Here is a 20,983-nt window from a genome sequence, read left to right on the forward strand (position 1 = left end):
CCGCAATAGTAAGCTAACTAATAACATGGCGAAGACTTACGATTACTTGTTTAAACTACTTTTAATCGGCGATTCAGGCGTCGGAAAGACCTGTGTGCTATTCAGATTTTCAGAGGACGCCTTCAACTCAACGTTTATCTCCACAATAGGTGAGTTAAAGTCGTATTATCAGTTTTGTCTTTGCCGAAAAGCGGTCCAGGAGCAGCCCATCCCGTCATGCTAATTTGTTGCTAACTTTTCTGGCTAGCATTCATCTTGAAGTGGCTAGCCAGGAAGCAGCTCTGCCGGCTTGATATAGAGGCTTTTGCAGAATCGACAATGATATTTTAACCACTTTCTGAACTTAGAAAGCCCCTGTCTGAATTCACTTTTAGGTTAGGTGCCGTCCAGGCTTTAACAGTACATGTTTAACCATTGTAAGATGAGCTAGCAAGCTACAAAGCTGTCAGTCAGCTAATTGGCAGTGTCATTTTTCATATGACCAGCTGCCTGTACTTCGCACTCTCGTAGCCAACGTAACAGAAAGTATTGATGATCCCGTAAACAACTATGTACGTCTTAAACCAAACTCTAATGTTACCATCAATGAGGCGCTGGGTCAATTTTGGCATCAGATGACACATGTGCTTTAGGTGGATATGTTATGTGACTCTTGTTTTTCTTCAGGTATTGACTTCAAGATCAGGACAATAGAATTAGACGGCAAGAAGATCAAGCTACAGATATGGTAAGATAATGTTATATAATAAAATACTTTCACGTTACAGCTTGAATTATGTGGCAAAAGAAAGATTCAGGGGTTTATAAAAAAATACACACACGTCAGTCCATGAAGGGCATACAGTTATTATGCTGGAATATAATACAATAGCTTTCCAAGGACTTAATTCAGGCTACTTGTACAAGACGGTGCTAGTTTTATCTAGATGTATCCACTACACTGACTATTGGGTGTATATGACCATTGTACAATAGGACAGTAATTGATAAATAGTTACAAACCTGTGAGTTATCCGCTCGTACAGTATGATTGTGGATTATTATCTGTATCACTGCTAGACAACTAAAGTGTCTGTGTTTAGGACACTGCCAAATTAATGCTTTTCTTGAAATAAATATAAAGCAATAAATAAAGCAAGCTCTTGTTAGATGTGTTGCCTAATGTCAAATAAGCAATTGTATCTTAGTACTTAAAATTAAATTGAGAAAATCCACATCTTTACTCAATGCTTCCAGAACGGAGGTAGGTTGGGATATAGTTTAGTAATATACTATAGTCTAGTAATTTATGCACGATTCGAACAAGGTAATGTAAAACATCTAGCACAGATGTGTATGCCAGTAAAATGAAACAATTTCACTCCAACAGTCTGTGGTGACTGTAGAAGGCAGATGTGGTTGAAAGAGCATTAAAGTGGGAGCTATGTCATGACCAACATCAGCTGTCCCCTGGGACACCAGCCTTATCCTTAGTGTCCCAAAAGGTGCTGGTTTAACAATTTTCAACAAAACCACACTGACCTGTTGATGTAGTCTGCAGCATGATTACACAAAATAAGACGGTTTGGGTTTCATATTTCAACTTTTGACACAGGATAGCTGTTTTTGCTCTTCGCTCAATGCACAGAGACAAAATTGATATTGATCTTAAAATGACCTGTCAGTTAAAGTATGTTTCTTTGGGCTGGACGTTGTGAATCACCTTGACATGAAATTGTGTTTTATTTAGGGACACAGCAGGACAAGAGAGGTTCAGGACCATCACGACAGCCTACTACAGAGGGGCCATGGTAAGTTAACCTGTCTGCTTTACAACTCATACAAAAGTATCTCTAAGACCTGAATGGGTGAGTTGGTCAGCTCAGGTGTGCGCTCAGTGCAGCATGAAGCTTTACCAGAACCACACCCAGCGTTATTGTGATTTCTAATTTTACACACAGCTGGTAAATCATTGGTGCGCAAAGTGCAGCATTGCAGCCTCTCCTTTAGTTCGAGTTTAACTGGATGCCCGTGTTTGTGTATTTTCACCTCATTGATCCTTGTTACCTTTGGTATTTGAAATATTTAACATGAGGCTGCAAAATCCTGTGTTCATCACAAATAAAGGTTGACGTTAACACTGTAAAAACACATTTACAAATTTTAGAGAGGAATGACTTCTTAAATTTCTGGCTACTTTGTTTTCATTTGTCTTTTCTTCTGCTCTCTCCAGGGTATCATGTTAGTGTTCGACATTACCAATGAGAAGTCCTTTGACAACATCAAGAACTGGATAAGGAATATAGAAGAGGTAACATATTTTGCGTTAGTGTTTTCTTGTCTCTGTCTGTACAAATGGTGATATCTACTTGTTCTGTAGTACTGTCTGTACATTTCTGAGTGTGTTTTTACTTTAGTTATTGATCTCCTGCAAAGAGCTATAGAGTATGCAAAACTCTAAATACACTTTATTGCTGATTTTGGTCCTGTCTGTTCACTTTGCCTCTCTTGTTTCCACAGCATGCCTCAGCAGATGTGGAAAGGATGGTCCTTGGGAACAAATGTGATGTCAATGACAAGCGACAGGTGTCCAAAGAAAGAGGAGAGAAGGTGATACATTTTACAGTGAATTCATAAAGTGTAAACCTGATTAGAAAGTACACGATAATCTCATTCTTGTAGGGTACATATTTATTTACACTAATTCTGTCTCTTCTCTCCTGCTGTCAGCTGGCACTGGAGTACGGTATCAAATTCATGGAGACCAGTGCAAAAGCTAACATCAATGTCGAGAATGTGAGTTCACACTTTCTCTGGTATTATTCACTCATAGATGCTAATCATCAACATTGTACCTTCGTACCTCGACTCTGAAAAGGGCACTGAGGATCCTTGGAAGTCACAGTGTTTAGTTAAACTAAAGTGACCTGCGGCAGAGAATTTGTACATCATCAGAGTTTAAAAAAAATAGTGTGACATTCTGGGAAATGAGCTTACTCAATTTCTTAGATTAAAAGATTGTTACCACTCGCGTACTTGTCTGTTATTATAAACGCTGTAGCTGGCAGCCACTTGGATTAGCTTAGCTTAATGACTGAAAGCATGGAGAACAGCTTGAGTGGCTCTGTCCAAAGGTAACAAAATCTGCGTTAAGCTCACTAATTAACACATTTTTTATTGTTTTTATATTCAGACCAAAAACCAAGCGTGTGGGACTATTTCTAGTGTGGGATTATTTTCTAGCTAAAAACAGGAACTTTCTAGAGATTCTGCTGGTAGCAAAGAAATGATGTGAACTTTTCCTTTTTGGCTCAGTAATATGTATTACATAGATTTTTTATTTTACTAAAAATAACTGTATATGAAAAGGATCCTTAATTTCCACTTTATCCTTCGGGATATTATTAAACATTACATTTAAACAAAGCATGTTATGATATAATGTACTTACTGTAAACATGTAGAGGCTCTGTTTGTGTACATACTAGGGACAGTGATTTCAATATTCGACTAATCTAATTACCTTATGAATGAGTACTTGAAAATTATATATTTATTTTTTACCAGTAAAAAAAACAAACGTCGGACACGGACTTCCCGGCCCAGTAATAGTAGGCTATATGCCTGTAGGAGAACATTAACTAACACTTAATATTAATGTACATACATCATCGTCCAACGTCACAGCGGTAGCGGACAGTATGGACTTCTGTTCTGTGTTGCTTCACACGCAACTCAAGTTTTCCGGCTCAACAAAAGCCATCAGCTCGCGGAAGCCTTCTCCTTCCACAACACTTAATGGGAGCACATCTCCAGTCACCATGTCCGTTATTAGCAGGCTAATCTTCTCCGCTCTGGTATCATCACAATGACGTGTGCTAACAGGGCTAGCAAATGATGTGATGCTAGACTGCCTGCTGTCTGTCTCCACTGGCTTCTCTGTGTGCTTTAAGCGCATGTGGTTAAGCATCAAACTAGTATTTCTATAGTGTAACAGCACATATCTTGCGCAGCACGTTATCGTTGTCTTGTTTTTGTCCAAGTACTTACAAACATAACTTTTCCTGGTCACGGCTGACACGGTGCATGTAACTAAGTTTAACTACTTTAGCTGAAGACAACACATGCGTTGGTGCGCGAGTACTCGATTATTAGTGCACATCCCTAGTTCATACTAGTAGCTTTAGTTTTCTACTCTCAAACCAAAGTTATTGATGAATAAGAATCACTATTTTTACTATGGTCGTGGATATAAATTAAACAATCCACTTTGTACAAAACAGTTGATATCCTGCTTTATATATGTATCTGTTACCGTCTGCAGGCCTTCCTAACCCTCGCCAGAGACATCAAAGCCAAAATGGACAAGAAGCTGGTAAGCATGTCGCAGAGTGGAAACCTAATGTTAATCACAAAGCTATGATGGATTCAGCATCTGCGTTGTGTCATGTTCTGGTGTCTCTTCTGTGCACATATCTTAACGTGCTTTTCTCATCTGTGTGTATTGTAGGAGGGCAACAACCCGCAGGGCAGCAATCAAGGAGTAAAGATTACAGAACAGCCCAAGAAGAGCAGTTTCTTCCGCTGCACGCTCCTGTGAGGAGACCGGAGCATCGGCATCCACCAGAGCCTTAACTGTGTCCCCCCCACTGGACAGAACTGGACAGACAGAGCACACTCTGGTCTCTCGTTTTACCTTTCTTTTCTCGTCTTCCTCCTTCTTTTTCTGATTGCTGTAGGAAAAACACAAGTGTCACAGCTCCTTTGCTTTATCAGTCTTCCTCTGACACAAGTGAATCTAATAACTGACGCCTCCGTCTCATGCTAAATCTGATTTCTTTGGACGGTTATAACAACAGTTTCAACTCCATTCCTTTGATTTTATTGACTTTTAAAGACCGACTCCTTGTGAGACACTAGAAACAATCAAATCTTACTTACTCACAATGACGCCTAGCTGGTGTCTTTCTGTTGTCAGTGTCACTCTGTGTTTCCAAGGTGAAAAAGAGCAAACACAGTTTACTAAATTTATATACTGACCAGGTTTCCTAGACTTTTATATGCATCCAAACGAAACATGTAAGTTCCTATCATTAATTCAGATAAAAGTAGTGCCAGCACATCTTACACCATATCAACATTTGGGTTTACATGTCCTCTGTCTGACTTTTCTACTCGTGTCTTTCTGTTGATTTCTTAGGCTGAAACATTCCTCTTGTGAAGACTTAAATGTGCAATGTAATATGTATGTGGGGCCCAGATTTTTTCTATCTTAAGTATTCAAATGGATGAAGTAAGAATCGGTTCTTGACACCGTGTGTTTGTTTTAAGGGGGTGCAGGTTCCTTCTGTAGTGTCTTACCTGGTCGCTTTAGGTGTTAATTTGCTGCACTTTGACCTGTAGTCTTGCAATACCTAAACCTAACACCTGGAGGCGACACAGTCACACAGCAGAGGCACAGAAGGACTCACAGTGAGGATGAAATCGTTGTTTTATGCATCTGTGCTTCTTCCGGTTGTCAGTTCCACTGGGGCAACATGCACACAACTGTTCCTGGGCCTTGCATAGGGGGCTGTGCTGTAGCAGTATTTATGGAGCGAAACAAGACATAGCACCAAAACGACAAAGTGCCCTTTAATGTTCTTATTGTTAATGCACTTTTCCTTTGTTCTTTCTGTAAAGAAGCTCTTAACATATGTTGACTGTATTTGCTGCAAGTCTTAACTGAAAGCAAAGAATATCCATGTACCCTCTCTGGGCTTCCTTAAAGACATCTGAGCACTGAAACCTCGTCTTTTTAAGATAGTTTAATGAAAATATACTGAAGGCCTATGACTTAGAGATGTTTTTCATTCCCATTCCCAGCATTCCCTTGAACTTTTTCTAGCTTTTAATGCATTTGCTTCCTCGTTAATGCTTTTGGAAGCCCCAGATGCACCCCCCTCCGACTCTGTCTCTCATTGCCCTCCCCTCTTCCTCCTCTCTCGTCTTTCTTTGGGCCTGGCGTCATGGCCGTCTGAACTATGCATTCTGGGTGCGTAGAAAACCTCGAAAAGCTCTGCACATTTGACTTGACAAGCTTTATTTGAGATTAGAAAATGTGCTTGCGGTTTGATTTTCTGCTGTCACTCCAAATTCTGTTGCATTTGTTCTGCTGAGCTGTTCAGGCGTGAGAATAGGAAATCGCCTCGACGTTTGACAGTGACATCAAATCACTTCTCGCGCTGCTGAAGAGTCACTGAATTGAAAAAGTAACTGCCTAGACGTTAACCTGTGGATTTAAATCAATGTGGTTGATTTCAGAACTATTTTGGCTCTTAAAAAATGTAGTCAAATCTTGGCTCGAGATTGGCTTAAATGTGGTCTGCAAAATGAGCTCAGTTCTTTTGATTGGAGTTAAAATAGTAAATTTACCACTTCCATGTGTTCAGCATTCCCGATCTAAATTAGTATTTAATTTCACAGGGAATATATAAAATAATTCAGCAATTGTAAATAAGATCTGAAATGATTGTACTTCATAAATCTTATTGATCTACACCTTTTGTAGATATGTGTCTTTTGATGATTTATTAAAAATGAGATTCTTAAAGAAATGTTTGCTCAACTTGTTTTATGTGAACCTTTTTTATTTTGAAAATCCAAATCTATGAATGAATAGATGTTACTTAAAATGTCTTTTTTATGTTTGATAATGCATCCATTATCTATACCGCTTATCCTGTTCAAGGCTGAGGCGGGCTGGAGCCTATCCCAGCTGTCATTGGGCGAGAGGCGGGGTACACCCTGGACTGATCGCCTGTCGATCACAGGGCTGACACACAGAGACAGACCACCTTTCACACTCACACCAACGGGCAATTTTAGAGTCACCAATGAACCTGACAAGCATGTCTTTGGACTGTAGGAGGACACACAGAAAGGCCCACTGTGTCCGAACCGGGAATCAGACTAGGAATCTGTACAGCCTGATATTTGAATTATAATTAACAGATATAAGCAACTTGACTATTTCTTGGTAACAATCTTCCTACTTAATGTGGACCTGAAAACTATCTAAGTCTTTAGATAATATTTAAAACCATATCCTAGAATATATTTCTAGAATATTCCAGAGTGTACATAAAGTTAAAGGTTTTTATTTGGGAATTTGAACAACAGAATTGATAAAAACAGACAAATTAAGCAATAAAATTAGATACCAATTGTCATTATTTAATGTTTTCACTCTCTTATACCAAAGGATCTATTTTAATTTGTATTATTATCCTCCTACCTCAGGAGTCGAGGCTGGTCCTGCAGTTTTGTTTTGCAAAAGAATTCTCTTCGCTGTACAGCGCTGCACCTTTATACCTGTTCTATATCTGAGATACAAGTGGTTAGAGTTAATTATCAGTGTCCAATATTTATGAAGTACTTCTTAACACATGACAATAAACCTACTATAAAAATATGTTAATGTTTTAACTGTAAAACAATTTCTACTGTCTCACAAACCTCGTTTTCTGTTCTCAATGTCATCAACAAATTAGGCAAGGGCTGCATGTTATGTATGAAGGCAGTGATAATAATACATTTGCTTAACCTTAAAGAAAAAAAGCAAGTTTATAAAGTTGATTTCAGAAGGCACATATGTTTTTAAAAACAGTTTTCATTGCAAGAATAAGTGGTGTGAAAGTGGGTTGTTAGTTGTTTAAAAGGGGAAGGGTCCAACAAAAAACATTTGCTGATCACTTCCTCTTCACTCTCTGTTTGCATCAAAGCAGTAAAACTTGGACCTTTATTTTGCTGACCTATATTCAGTCAATCATCACGCGGGAGGAAAACTTACCAGATCGATTCTTTCATTTCACTGGAGTGGATCTTCAGCATTGCTGGGAAGTTGTATTGTGTCGGTTTAGTAAATAGTCAATATGTCACCAACAATACACCAACACTGCAGACCATGAACTTTATTGTGGAGATAGTTCCTGTCTGAGAGAGGTTCCTCTCTGAGCAGAACAACACATGGAAGTCAGAGAAAAGTTCACACGCCCACATTTCTCCACTTTTTAAATCTTATGCATGGTTTTACTTTTTGTCTTATGTAGTTTTATAATATTATTATATACCCCAAAAGGTATTGGACCAATTGTATCTCAGCGTAGTTTAAAATTAACATGAGCTAGTTTTATGCCGCTCCAGGCTTCCATAGGTAATCCATTGCAGGGTTGTATCATTGTGTCCTTGATCAAGGCAGTGAAGTTCAACTTACCCCTGATGGGCAGCACCTAATGGTGGTGCTGTATTGCTGTATTGAGTTTCTTTATATTGAAATCAAAACTTTCCATTGCTGACGTGTCCTTTGCCAGACCCCTTAATGCCCCCAAGTGACCTCTTTCTAACCTCTTGATTGGCCTGTAGGTAAGACTTTGATTGACAGCTTTCAGGTGTGTGAAGGACCTTGCAAAAAAAAAAAAAAAAAAGGGGGAGCATCAGAGAAACTTGAGTAAAGATGTTAAGAAATCAATGTAGTGGACATGTTGTCATCTATTATGACTCTGTATTTAACATAATAGTCTTCTATTCTAATGGACATGTTATCATCTATCATGCTTCTGTATTGGATACAAGATATTTCTCTTTATATACTGTATGTGTAGTTGTACTGCAATATATGACAGAGTTGACACTGGAACAAAACTATAAACTGTTATCTTATTAACCAGAGACATTGCCAAAGAAAATATATCTTATTGAATTCAAACCCCCCATATGGCCCCTCACCTTTGCACTGTGAAGTAATAAATATTACGTCATGCAATGGCTGGAAAGGGCAGGACTGAACCTCTTAACAGGACCTGACGCTCAGGTAGAATCGAAACCTAAGCTCTAACACCTTTGGTTTTATTATGTTCTTATCCATGCAGGCTGCATTCCCATGGTACCCGAAGGTAGTCATACTTAGAGATTACCTGCAGTATATTAGACACCAGTCTGTGTTATATGGGCCATTCTTGCTAAACGTGTGGGATTTTTGTCTCCGCCCCCTGACAGGTGTAGTCAGAGGAGAGAGAGACCTGCTGTTTCATTTCTTCTGAAGCAGCCGGACAAGGTGAGTCTGAGCTCTCGCTATGAGCTCTGTTATATCTCATAGGTGGTATGATTGACTTTTTGTTGTTGTTTGTTTTACAAAACTTTGTCAATATGTAGTTTAGGTGTTCAAAACTATGATTTAAAACAGTATTACAACAGGTAAAGCTTATGCGAATAGTAAAAGTAGTACCACTTCCTGTCTCGTTACGTAGTTTATACTAATATTAAAGGTTAACTAAATATTAACAGTCACCAGACTTCACCTGTTAATTTTTCAGTTACATTATTTGCAATACAAAGAGGAATAACGCACAGCCACAAAAAGGATGAAGAGATAATAAGTGATGATAAATAAAGTTATTTAAATGTATAATCTGCTAGTTATTAAGGGAACATGAGCCTGACATCAAATGTATCTATAGGCTGTACTCTATGTATGTACTGTGTCTGTCTGTCTGTACAAGTATCTTACATATAAACTAAATAAACTCTAAATGATGTATTTGCAGGTGTTGGTGCTCAGTATATTTCCCCACAGAGGGTTTAATGATCTGTCCTCCAGGATGATGGAGTGGAGTCCGGCCTTACAGGGACAGCACAATGCTTTCCTCTGGTTCACAAAGTCCCAGGTCCACTCTGTGATCAGGAACGGTGTCGTCCCCGAGTGGTTTCATGGGATCATTTCCAGGAAGTAAGTCGACAAAGTCTATCACTGCCCGGCATCTGCTGCGCCGAAAGACAGACAGAGGGGAATGTGGAGGCCCGTGTTTTTAAAATCTTTCATGATAAAGATTTTAGAGTTGTGTTCCAGCATGCAGTGATTGTTGTCAGTGAGTTCAAATGCTGAATTGGAGTATGAAGAAGTTGGGCGATAACAGAGCGATCCTGCACTTCCTCTATTATTAGGCAGCAAACAAGGAAAATAAGAACATGGTTAATCAGTGAAGTGATCTTATGATGGACTTTACCCTTTCCCTTTGTTTAATGGATGATATATTTGGTTTACCTTTAGAAATGTTATACTCCATTACTTTATTTTGGAAATCACCCAAAGAAACTACTCACTGTTTAAAGTGCATATGTAAAAGAGCTGTTTGTGCTAATTTGGGGCTCTTATGACCTATTCAGGACAGCAGAGGATCTGCTGATGTCCAAACCTCGGGGCTACTTCCTCATCAGAGTCAGTGAGAGCAGGATCGGCTACACGCTCTCATACCGGTGAGTGTTTAAATTAAAGGAGTTCTATGTTACAGGTCAAATCCGGCTCTCTTCCTGCTTCTTGACGTGTGCTTTCCCTTCTATCTCTTTGGCTCTCAGCGCTGACGACCGCTGCAGACATTTCATGATTGATGCGTTGGAAGACGGGCAGTACATCATAGTAGGAGAGACAATGCGTCACCTGTGTCTGCAAGACCTGGTGGACTTTCATCGTAGGTTTCCCATCATGCCTTTCAGTGAGGTGCTGACTGTAGCTTGTGGACAGGTAGGGAAATGTTTCTCTATTCGTCTTAATAGTGTCAATTTCAGTGGTTTGTAGGTTACAGTGCATCCATTTAAAGCTAAAACTGGGTACATTTCCTATCTGGAACCACGTTATTTGCTTATTTGCTCTCCACGTGAGCAGCATGCAAAAAGCACACAATCACAAGTTGTTCTTCTTTTCTCTCTCTCTCTCTCTGTTACTTAACATTAGAGCTCGAATGACAAGACTGACTACGCAGAGCTTCTGTTTCCCCAAAAACATCCAAACCCTAACACAAGTCTGCCACCAAAGATCTCCTTACATCCCAACTCAAGTCCCCAGATATCACGAGGAGGTGTCCCACCTGCACTTCCTTATCGGCCGAACAACCTGAAACCGCCTGCCGCCCTATTTCAGGGCCGACTTTACCCATGTTTGGAGGAAGAGTTTCCACATGTCACCTCTCCTTTTCCAGACACGGTAATAGTGAACTTTAAAGTCTTAGGATAAAAGATAAACATTAAAATATTAGGAGTGCTTTTATTTTCTTAAAAAAATTAATTCAGCTTGTTTCCTGTTTGTGATCTCCAGCCTGTGCCAATGGCCAGAAACAGCCAGCGTCCTGAGGTCCCTGCTCGGAGCTGTGTCCCTCCTCTGAGGCAGAACCAGGCCTGTACCAGAACGGTCTCTGCCCCTGACAGCCGCTCCACACACACTGAACACCCGCTCAGCACAAACACCTCGGCTGTGAAGAACAAGGAAGTGAAGCCGTCAGTCGTCTCCAACCTCAAGAACCTTAAGAAGAAATTCCAAAAGAAGAGAAGCCCCTCGCTGGAGTTCATGCACGCAGAGATTAACGAGGAGGCGACTGACAAGAGCGAAAACATGGAGAATGAGTACCAGGAGATCCCAAGGGACTTTAATGCTCCACACACTTCATCTGGTGTGAGACTGACTGATGGAGGGTTACCTCAGGAGTACCATCAACCTCCACCTTTTGCCCCAGGTTTCTGATATTCTACTACTCCCTTATGTAAGAGGATGATCAGCGGATTGTGGAGTGACTTAAACATAACTGAATACAGGCAAAGAAAGCGGAGAACCCAGCCCCAAGAGGAGGAAGAAAGTAACACAAAGGAGCAATAATCTGGAGATTGAATTTCAAGACCTTGCAAAGGTTTTATAAAGCAACATTTCAGCCACGAAATGGTTTATTCACATGCATATTTGCCTAAGACTTTAAAGGTCATAAAGTTCATACTTAAATATTTTTGAATAACCTCAACTTTTTGGACTAGTATATAGCCTACTGCTAATTAGCTAAGCCTAATACAATGCCTTGAAATGGGTAAACAGCTACCCATGTCTGTCCAAAGGAAACAAAATCTGCGCACCAGCACCTCAAAAGTGATCTGATTGACAAGCTGTATGACATTTTTTTCATCCATCAGAAATCAAAAGCTTAAAAAAATGAGCAGTTTTACAAAGTTTGTCCAAAAACATTATAGAACAGGTCAACCTGAGGTCACTATATGACTATTTTTAGTCTCAGTAACTAGTTCATGTCTTATTCATAACTTATTTGGCAGTTCTTTAAACAGAGACAATATGAAAATTGTTACATTTATTAGAAGAAATCTATAGCAGCCTATGTTTCCTGGCTAAACTTTATATATAGAGGTGAAATGTTTTTAGATTCCTCTTACTGTACTGTAATAAAGTATGAAAAGGCTGCAGGAGGAAGCTTGTATGCAGTACATGCAAATGAGAAATGCGATGGTAAAGTCTGCTGCTTTGAATACAGGAGAAAAACACCTTTTGTAGTGTCAGAACTTTTATCAGCAATGATAAGGGAAGCTGGAAGAAAATGCAGATATTTATCAAACCAGTTCCACAGGTAGAAACATGCATGTGAGTCTGAACACAGACGAGATATTTCTGATAACATATCGTTTGTTAGCAAATGTAGGTCAGACATTTCTTTTTACTTTATGCTAATTTGAGGATTTTGCAGTAAAGACCATGTGATATCAATAACATTTCATATTTATGTCGAAAATGCATCATTTATCAGTGGAAGGTATCTTATTTTGAGTTAATAAACTTCTGTTGTAGCTAAACGAAGAGACACATGACTTTGAATAAACAGGAACACGCCATTTTCTTCACTCTAACTAGAAATGACATCATTCCTGTTTCTGCTCTGCCTCTATGCAGTTCCCTTAACCTCCTCTCCAGTTTTTCCCCCCATTCTTCACTTCTTCATCTAATCTTTGCACACTACAGCATTTGTGAGGTCCTGGTTGCTCAGTAGTGGGATGGATTCTGTGAGGGTGTAATGTATGGGCTTTGATTCGACAACCTGCGCGACACGGCAGTCCCTTTCTATGCCAGACTTTTTTCATTATACTGAAAATGGTAAAAAAACAAAAACAAACATGAGGGTATTTTATCACTTCTCATTGCAATGTGTTTTTTGTTGTTGTTGTTGTCAATAACTGTATCAATTATTGAACAATATTTTGTTGATTTGGTTATATTTGACCACATAAAAAAGGAAACATTAGTGTAAAAATGTTTTGACAGAATGAGGTGGTTGGGTCAATTTTGTAGGTCTATAACTTATACTCATAGTAAACCCTTGTCTAATTATAGACTACCATCTAGTGGCAGTTAACCCAGTGTGATACTAAGCAAGTACAGGGGTGGTATTCAAATTCATTACTAGGTCATTTTTAACACTGGGCACTACAGGGTCCTACTCACACAAAACTGCCTCTGAAATTTCACATAATATAAGTCAAAACAAGTCAAAATAAACAGAAGATTTGCTCTAAATACTAATTATTAATATCTTCCACGATTATCTCACCATTTTAAAGACAATAAATTCCAGAATAGGAGTTACTTTCTTAATCTTAATAACTATTACGTAACTATTCATGTGTATTTTAGTCCATTTTTATTCTTTTTTTTTTTTTCTTGGTGTTTGGTTTCCATATAAACTTGTTATGCATAGATAGTGACTTACTCACTGAATGCTAATATTACTGCCATGGTTGCTGTTGCATGCAATGTTGTCATAAAAAGAGGAGTTTACCTGTGTAATGATAGGCTGAAAATAACAAGTCCGTATGATATGATCACAAAGGAAGTCACTATCTTTCAGTTCCTTTTAAGGAAAACCCCCAGCCTAGTCCCGGAACACCGCGGACGGCCAACAATCCCTTGGAGAGTTTGATTTGTAACGCATATCTTTACAGGTTCAGTGGGTTGGCGGCCAGGCTTTTAACACCGCCCTCCCTGACTACCCCGTGCTGCAAAACACGCCAATCTGACTGAACAGGGAGGCGAAGTGACGTCATCTGGAAAGCAGTTGGTTTTCAGCCAGGGATCTTGTAATGTGCTTTACTAATGTAGTGTCTCGGAAGTTGTACCACCGTCGGAACCTTTCTTTTTTTCTGTGACTTTTACAAGAACGGTCTTGGCAACTTTTTTACTTTTGTAAGACTACACATCTTAGCGACACAATGTCTTTCGTCCCAGGAATGCCGGTGTCTGTTGTCGTGGTAAGTTCGGATATTGGGATGTTCCCATTCAACGGGACTCTATTGTTTAGTCTCTGACCCGACGTTAACGTAGAACTGAATCAGTTAAAACCGTTATTATCAGTTAACAACGGCTCTCTCATTGTTGTTACCTAGCAATGTTAACTGTAACGCTACTCTCTTTGTTTAGAGATTAGGTGAAGAGTCGTCCTCGTTAGCTGCCACATAAAGCATTTTCCTTGTCGCAAAACCTGAGTTAGTAATAACAAATATAATCAAATAACTTTCCAGCTAGTTAAATAACTACATTAGCAAACGAGGCTTTAAAATGGGATACATAAACTAGCTAACAATTAGTTGTTGACCGTTGATTAAAAGTCTTTTAAATGCCTTGAAAGCTAACCAGTCTCACTGATGGGCGTCACCGTCGGTGTGATTCACTCTTCATGGTCGACTTTCATGCAAAGTTACTGAATATAAAGTACATTTGGCTAATTTCTTTTTGTTCGTGTGCCTTTAAATTCAGCAGTATGATCATTTCAAACATGCTTTGAAGTGCTAGATATGAGCTAGGATTTCTTTCAGGCCAGAGATTCAAAGGTGTCAGTGTGAGGGGTGGGGAGCAGGTAAGTGTTACTGCAGCAGCAGGCAGGTTTACTTCCTCAATGCATCTCATATATACCATTCAGTATTAATTCTGTACGTCATTGTTATTTAACTTTTATAGGAGGCAAGTTTTAATAAATACACTCAAGCACTGTGTTGCAGACTAAAACTTTTAATGTCAGCAAATATGTCAGCCAATACTCTTCAAATGCAATAAGTAAGAAAAAACATCTGAGTACAACTCGCTCAATGCATTTAAAATCAGCCTGCAAACATCTGACCTGTGTGATGAAGCTCCAGCTAGCTGTCAGCCACCCTTAAATTATTTTTTGTCAATTTGGTGACACATTCGAGGTTAGTTAGCAAGAAGCTGTTAAAGGAGAGAGGAGCGAAGAAAATGTTGTTCATTGTTGTTGTAGTGACAAGGACCAGCACTTCTTATACATGGAAGTTATATTTTGTAGGTCACATCCTCTTGAGAATGATATCGCACGTGGCATATTTTCCTCATATCGAGTAGACCTAATTTATATCTTGGTAAGTCTTTTTAATGAAGGAGTGATACGGGTTTACCAGTCAGGCTCATAAACCTGAGAGTTGTTAGGTAGTTCCTGCAAGTCCTGACTGACTGTATGACTCTTGCTCAGTGTTAATCGAGTTCCAGACATCCTTAGACTTCATTGCATCAGCACCAACACTCAGTGAATGTCTGGTTATTCATCCTCACACACACAGGCAGTCTTTGTGTTGAGGAGTGGTGTGAGGAGTCCTTCTGTCAGAGTCATCCATCCATCTGGTTAATGAGCCTGCAGCTGCTTGTCAGTGTCAAGGGCAGGGCTGCACTAACACAGTCTCTCTTCCAGTGTGGACTTCAATCACAAGGGAACAGCCTCGGTAGTCCGCCATATGTCAAGCTCTAAAATTTGTGGATAAATCAGTGGACCCCTCCTCACTGGATGATAACCTAATGTATAGTTATTTTCCTGATTTCTAATCTGGGAATTGTTAGCATGTTACTGGAAGAAATATTGAATGCATTTTGTGTCAGGGTCTTAAATTAAACTTTCCCCCCCCCCCGGAACAGGAACGAATTGAAATCAAGAAGTTGTGTCAGGGAGATAATCTGATCCTGGGCTTCAGCATCGGAGGAGGGATAGACCAGGACCCCGGACAGAACCCCTTCTCTGAGGACAAGTCTGACAAAGTAAGTCTGTAGGCCCTATTTTACATGGTTTGCAAAGCGGCCACAACGAGTGCAAAAGTCATTGCTATTTTCCAAGTGTCATCTTCGTCATTTTCCAGGCGACTGAGTCAACAAAAAGTTATGAGGTGGTTTCATAATGCTTTTTTGCTTTTTCTGCTTGTTACACACGGTTGTCCATTGAACTACTCATATGCAGTCCACCAAAGTTGTTGGTAAAAAAGAGAAGACTGGGAGATGGAGAGCTTTTGTCTCCCCCCATCTTCTGATATCCTTTTTTACCTTTATGCATGAGGCCCTTCCAGTGAGGCCAGAAGACGAAAATCTTTTTTGCACCCCAAGTTTGCTCCATTTAACTATCTAAAAGGCCCTTACTTAGACAGGCCCTGAATGCACTTTAGACAATGCACTATAGATTGTGTGTGCATATATAAGCTCTTTATGTACTGCAGTTAATAACTATTTATTTATTAGGACATTCCCGTTTTCTTTTGTGCTCAATCATTTCAAATAAAATGGTGGAAACTTAACTTGTCAAATCTATTGTAAAAATTTCAACTACACAAATTCCTATAATTCTCAATGAATTTGAATGTATTAGTCAGAGTTGGGGGTTCATAATACTTAATTGCAATTCAAAAAACAAAGACAATTCAACTGAGACAATCTCAATGGCAACAAAATGATGAACGGTGATAAATAGTTAATGAAGGTCTGCCCCACTCCTAAAAACAAAGCACAGAACCTAAGTGACAGAATTCTCTGTTGACGACAGCCGTAAAGGTGATCATGTGACGTGACCTTTGAGGATTTGCTACACAATCGCTTCCAATAGCTCTATAACCTTTCTGCTGTTCCTGATCACATCCCTGTCCTGTTGAAGCACAGCGGAAATAGAGCAACTCTTTGGTGAGCTAAAAATGAAGGACAGGCCTGAACACATTACCTGCTGCCTCAGGTGGGAACAAACCAGACTCATCTAACTGATGTCATAGAAAGGAGTACTGCAGCTTTACACAGAGTTTCTTCTTACCTGCTGAATGGATACACAGCAGGGTCGCGGAGATAGAAATGTGTGTGCATATGACAGACGATTAGTCAATTAAGTAGTTGATTTACGGAAAATGTACTTTTTTCAATCAATTATATTTTTTAATTTGAGTAATTTGAAGGATTTACTGCTTTTTCTCTTTGACTTCATTTAATCCAAACTGAATATCTTTGGAGTATATGACGAACAATAAAAGCAATGTGTTTCATTTGTATTTGTTTTTGCCATCTTGTATCCTGTGCCATTATTATAACTTGCACCAGTTTTTAATAGTCAGAGTTTGCTAAGTTCATAATTTGTGATATGTCCATCAGGGCATCTACGTGACCAGGATAACACCAGGAGGACCGGCACAAGATGCAGGCCTGAGGATGGGAGACAAAATAATGCAGGTGTGTAGTGAAATAGAGCTTGAGCCACAAGATGGCACCATATGTTCATCACAGAGTCAGATTCGTGCTGTGCATCAGGAGCAGTGCTCACCTTATCTTACTGTAGCTAATGCTTTTCTCAAACTAAATTCTTCTCCCTCCTCCCAGGTGAACGGCTGGGATATGACTGTGGTGACCCACGACCAAGCTCGTAAAAGACTAACGAAGAAGAATGAATGCGTGGTGCGGCTACTGGTTACCAGGAAGTCGTTGGAGCAAGCTGTCAAGCACTCTATGGGCAGCTGTCAAAGGCCGTAACGCAGTGGCTACTACTTATAACATCAGACAGAAGCAATACCAATAACTGAATTCTCTCTTACACTAAGACTCCCACAAATTCAGATGATGGTGGCCTTAATAACTAAATGAATGCAAAACATGTTTCACAGACCAGAGTGCATCATTCTAAGTCAGTTTGACTCATTCTAATCCTTATTTTTCATACGAACTCACCTCAAAGTTATCTGCTTTACTGTTTTTTAACATATTCGTAGCTTGTCCACCTGCACGTTCTGAAAAAAAAACTAGATTATTTCCGAATGTTTTGATTGTTGCTGTATGAAAAGTATTCTTAAGGGCTTTCTAAATTGTAGCTTTTTTTGCTTGTTTTGATAATCAAACAACAGTGGGCTGAAATAAGTTTATAGAAGACTGTTTATAAAACCTTAGATGCTCACTTCATTCCCAGGACATATTTGCTAGATTTCCTCAGTCCTTGTTTGAGTTCTTTGGGAGCTATTGTTGTCATTTTGATTCGAGGTAAAAGATGTCTTTGTCAAAAACATCTGTGATCCGTTTTAGCTACAGCTGACCAAAGTTAGTCTTGATGGTTTGGAGACATCAAGAACGATCATTGCTGTTTACTGAATAATGATCATTCATCTCATTCAAATGAAAACACAATGTTTTGCTGTCATTCCTGTCGAAATCACAGCATTGTATGCCAAAGTGAAGCCAAGGCATAGTAGAGGGATCAAAATAAGTTAAATGGTTAACTATACTCTACAAAGTCTGTACAACATACCATGTACCAGTAAGCACAGTGTTTTAATGCATACTTACTGTATGTATTTCCACGACTTATTTTCATTACGATGCCTCTTCCTCTTTTGTTTATTTGTTTGTTTGTTGATGTCTATTACATGTTTTCTTCCTTCTGTGAGTGTGTCTGCCAAACTAACAACATAATTCAAATTACATGTATTAGCCAAGTAACATCAATCTCGTACAAACAACATACCATAAAGCTAGACTTACTTTTGGGTAACAACTGTAAAGTCATTTCCAGTTCGTTCACTTTTAAGCATGACTTTAATCAGGTTCAGCAATGGAAAGTTTGCTGTTTTGTCTGAAGCAAACCTACGAGTTTCACACTGGAATGAGAGATGCGTGGTAATGTGCGTTGTTTTTGTCAGAAACCAAAAGTCGAATCTGTTAATCTGTACCAAGCAGGAGTGAATGTTGTTTGATACCTGTGCACAGCAGCCTTACATGAACACTAAAACCACTAAAATTAAATGGTACCCGTTTGTTCTATTTTATATTTTGCCATTCTACTAAAGGTTCTGCAGCACAAAAAGGATTTGCAGCCTCTGTAACACACTGCATAACATTGCAGATCAGTTATTTAGTACTAATCAGGGTTTTGTGATTTTTTTTGACAATACTAATCTCATATCTTTGGGTGATCTAATTGGCTTTTTTGTTTTCTAATTGTTATATATTATAACTTTATAATGTGTTGAATATAAACATCTGATTTGTAACAACCATAACAACCTTATCTAATAAACAGGTTTGTAAAATGTACGTTTTCTTTCCAAAACGAAATATTCCCTGTAAAATAGGAATAGGTAATGGCTTCATCAGTAATGCTCACATTATGTCAATGATATGGGACTTTTTTTCTTTCTTTGATTCTTTAGATATTTTAGAGGCCTCGCATGATGAACCCTCTGGTTGGAATCTACTGCTTTACAGAATAGTGGCACATAAAGTAATAAGTGTAATGTACACCAAATCACTTGCAGTATTTTCTATTTAGATTATGTCTCTCTGCCTCCAGATTTTGTAAATGTAAACTTCCAGCTGAGCAAACAAGTTTTCTTTAGATGATATACAATTGGATGTGTGAATGTATTTTGAATATAAAAACACTAAATGACACATGCCTCTCTATCGTCTCTTGATAAAGCGCAAATAAAATAACATATGATCTATTTTTGTAGCTGTCCTCTCCACACTGCAAACCTTTTTTTTTATCTCCTTCAAATAGCTTCATGTCGCCCGTTATAAAGTAATCAGCTGACATTTCACAGCAAAGAATCTATTCCCTGACCTTTCTGTGTGTACCAAGGCTTTTTGATACAGAGAGCTTTTCTCCACTTTCATCTCTTAAATATGTGAGCCTGGAACCAATCACTGCACCTTTGAACTGCAGGAACAAACAGTTTACGGAAGAGCAAAATTACAAAAAATTACTGGCAAAAAAGTGTCTCAAAATAAAAAAAAAGCGTGTGAGAAAATCTGATTTTAATGCACCGGAAAAATTCGAATGTAGCTTTAAGTGTCACATATTTCCTAATTTAAAGTACACAAATTTAGTTTAGCAATTGTTACCTATTCTGTAAAGTGTATGGCCAGTTTCATTTAATCTTCTTTTGCAAAATATTTCTCTTTTTTATTTATTTAAGTACACTCTTGTTTTAATCAACCATATTCACATGATGGCCATTTTCCTCTGAGGTCATGCTGAGGGTGGGAAGCTCAAATGCTATCATAAAGATGTACTGCATGTTCCAGGTTCATCTTATAGACTAAGGGTTTCATGTTGATCAGCAACTGAAAAGACAATGAAGTTCAATCTTGGGGGGTTCAAACAGCTAGCAGTAGCATCCAGCCACTTACTTGACAATATTACCGTTAGCTAGCAGGTAGCTACAGGCTAATATTACAGTTTTGTTGTTTTACATGTTACAACAGGAAAAGCTTAAATTCCCAGCTAAGATAATGGTAACTTGGAACACATACCTACTTACTGTACTTACTAGCTAACGTAATGTTATCAAGGAAGTGCTTTAATGCTAGCAGTAGCTGTCATCTAGAGGCTAACGGGTTAGCAAACATGTTGTTTTACTTTGATATGTGGACAGATTTCCCTCTAGATCTTCACTATCGATAGTCTCTCTAGTTACTAGTTTATCGAGAAGTGGTGAAATGGTAACAACTGTCAGATAGCCTACGGTACATTAACACGTCTTACAACCTAGAATTGAGTAATGTGACATAACAGCATTTCAGCCTGCCACCCTGAGATTCACGTTAAAGGAAAAAGTTAGCAGATACTCAAGGAATTAGCTCAGAGGGCCAAATTTAGCTTAGCTGAATTTGCTGTGTAATATTTTTTTAAGTCTTAAAATAACACCAGGCCTGTGTCACATCATGGGAGAGGGTCGATTTAGGGCAACGCTGAGCTAATATCCCCCCTTTGAGAAATAATTGATGAGCGATCTGTGTGTGTGTGTGTGTGTGTGTGCTATTCTTGTTCCAGGGACACAAGGAAGCATGCTCCATTCCACTTAACCAGGCATCATGATACTATTACACCATGTTATGACACATAAAAGTGGT

General features: G+C 38.9%; 3 protein-coding genes across 3 annotated transcripts; all 3 read left to right on the forward strand.

The window, feature by feature from the left end:
• Position 1: 1 nt before the first annotated feature.
• LOC138607582 (ras-related protein Rab-8A) lies at positions 2-6,556 on the forward strand. The gene is made up of 8 exons (XM_069680215.1): positions 2-149; positions 667-727; positions 1,730-1,790; positions 2,213-2,290; positions 2,500-2,589; positions 2,710-2,775; positions 4,304-4,354; positions 4,490-6,556. Exons 1-8 carry the CDS (start codon positions 26-28, stop codon positions 4,577-4,579), a joined length of 621 nt encoding a protein of 206 aa, XP_069536316.1. The 5' UTR covers positions 2-25; the 3' UTR covers positions 4,580-6,556.
• A 2,497-nt stretch (positions 6,557-9,053) lies between these two features.
• Positions 9,054-12,876, forward strand: hsh2d (hematopoietic SH2 domain containing). Its single transcript, XM_069680208.1, has 6 exons — positions 9,054-9,073; positions 9,564-9,745; positions 10,183-10,272; positions 10,372-10,537; positions 10,748-10,996; positions 11,108-12,876. Exons 2-6 carry the CDS (start codon positions 9,618-9,620, stop codon positions 11,528-11,530), a joined length of 1,056 nt encoding a protein of 351 aa, XP_069536309.1. The 5' UTR covers positions 9,054-9,073; positions 9,564-9,617; the 3' UTR covers positions 11,531-12,876.
• Positions 12,877-13,744: 868 nt separating this feature from the next.
• Positions 13,745-19,542, forward strand: tax1bp3 (Tax1 (human T-cell leukemia virus type I) binding protein 3). The gene is made up of 4 exons (XM_069679923.1): positions 13,745-14,085; positions 15,755-15,874; positions 17,237-17,314; positions 17,462-19,542. Exons 1-4 carry the CDS (start codon positions 14,047-14,049, stop codon positions 17,609-17,611), a joined length of 387 nt encoding a protein of 128 aa, XP_069536024.1. The 5' UTR covers positions 13,745-14,046; the 3' UTR covers positions 17,612-19,542.
• The last annotated feature ends 1,441 nt before the right edge of the window (positions 19,543-20,983 follow it).

Source organism: Semicossyphus pulcher, unplaced genomic scaffold, assembly GCF_022749685.1.
Source record: "Semicossyphus pulcher isolate SPU_LCO1_2020_fin unplaced genomic scaffold, fSemPul1.0.p SCAF_4, whole genome shotgun sequence".
Lineage (NCBI taxonomy): Eukaryota > Metazoa > Chordata > Actinopteri > Labriformes > Labridae > Semicossyphus > Semicossyphus pulcher.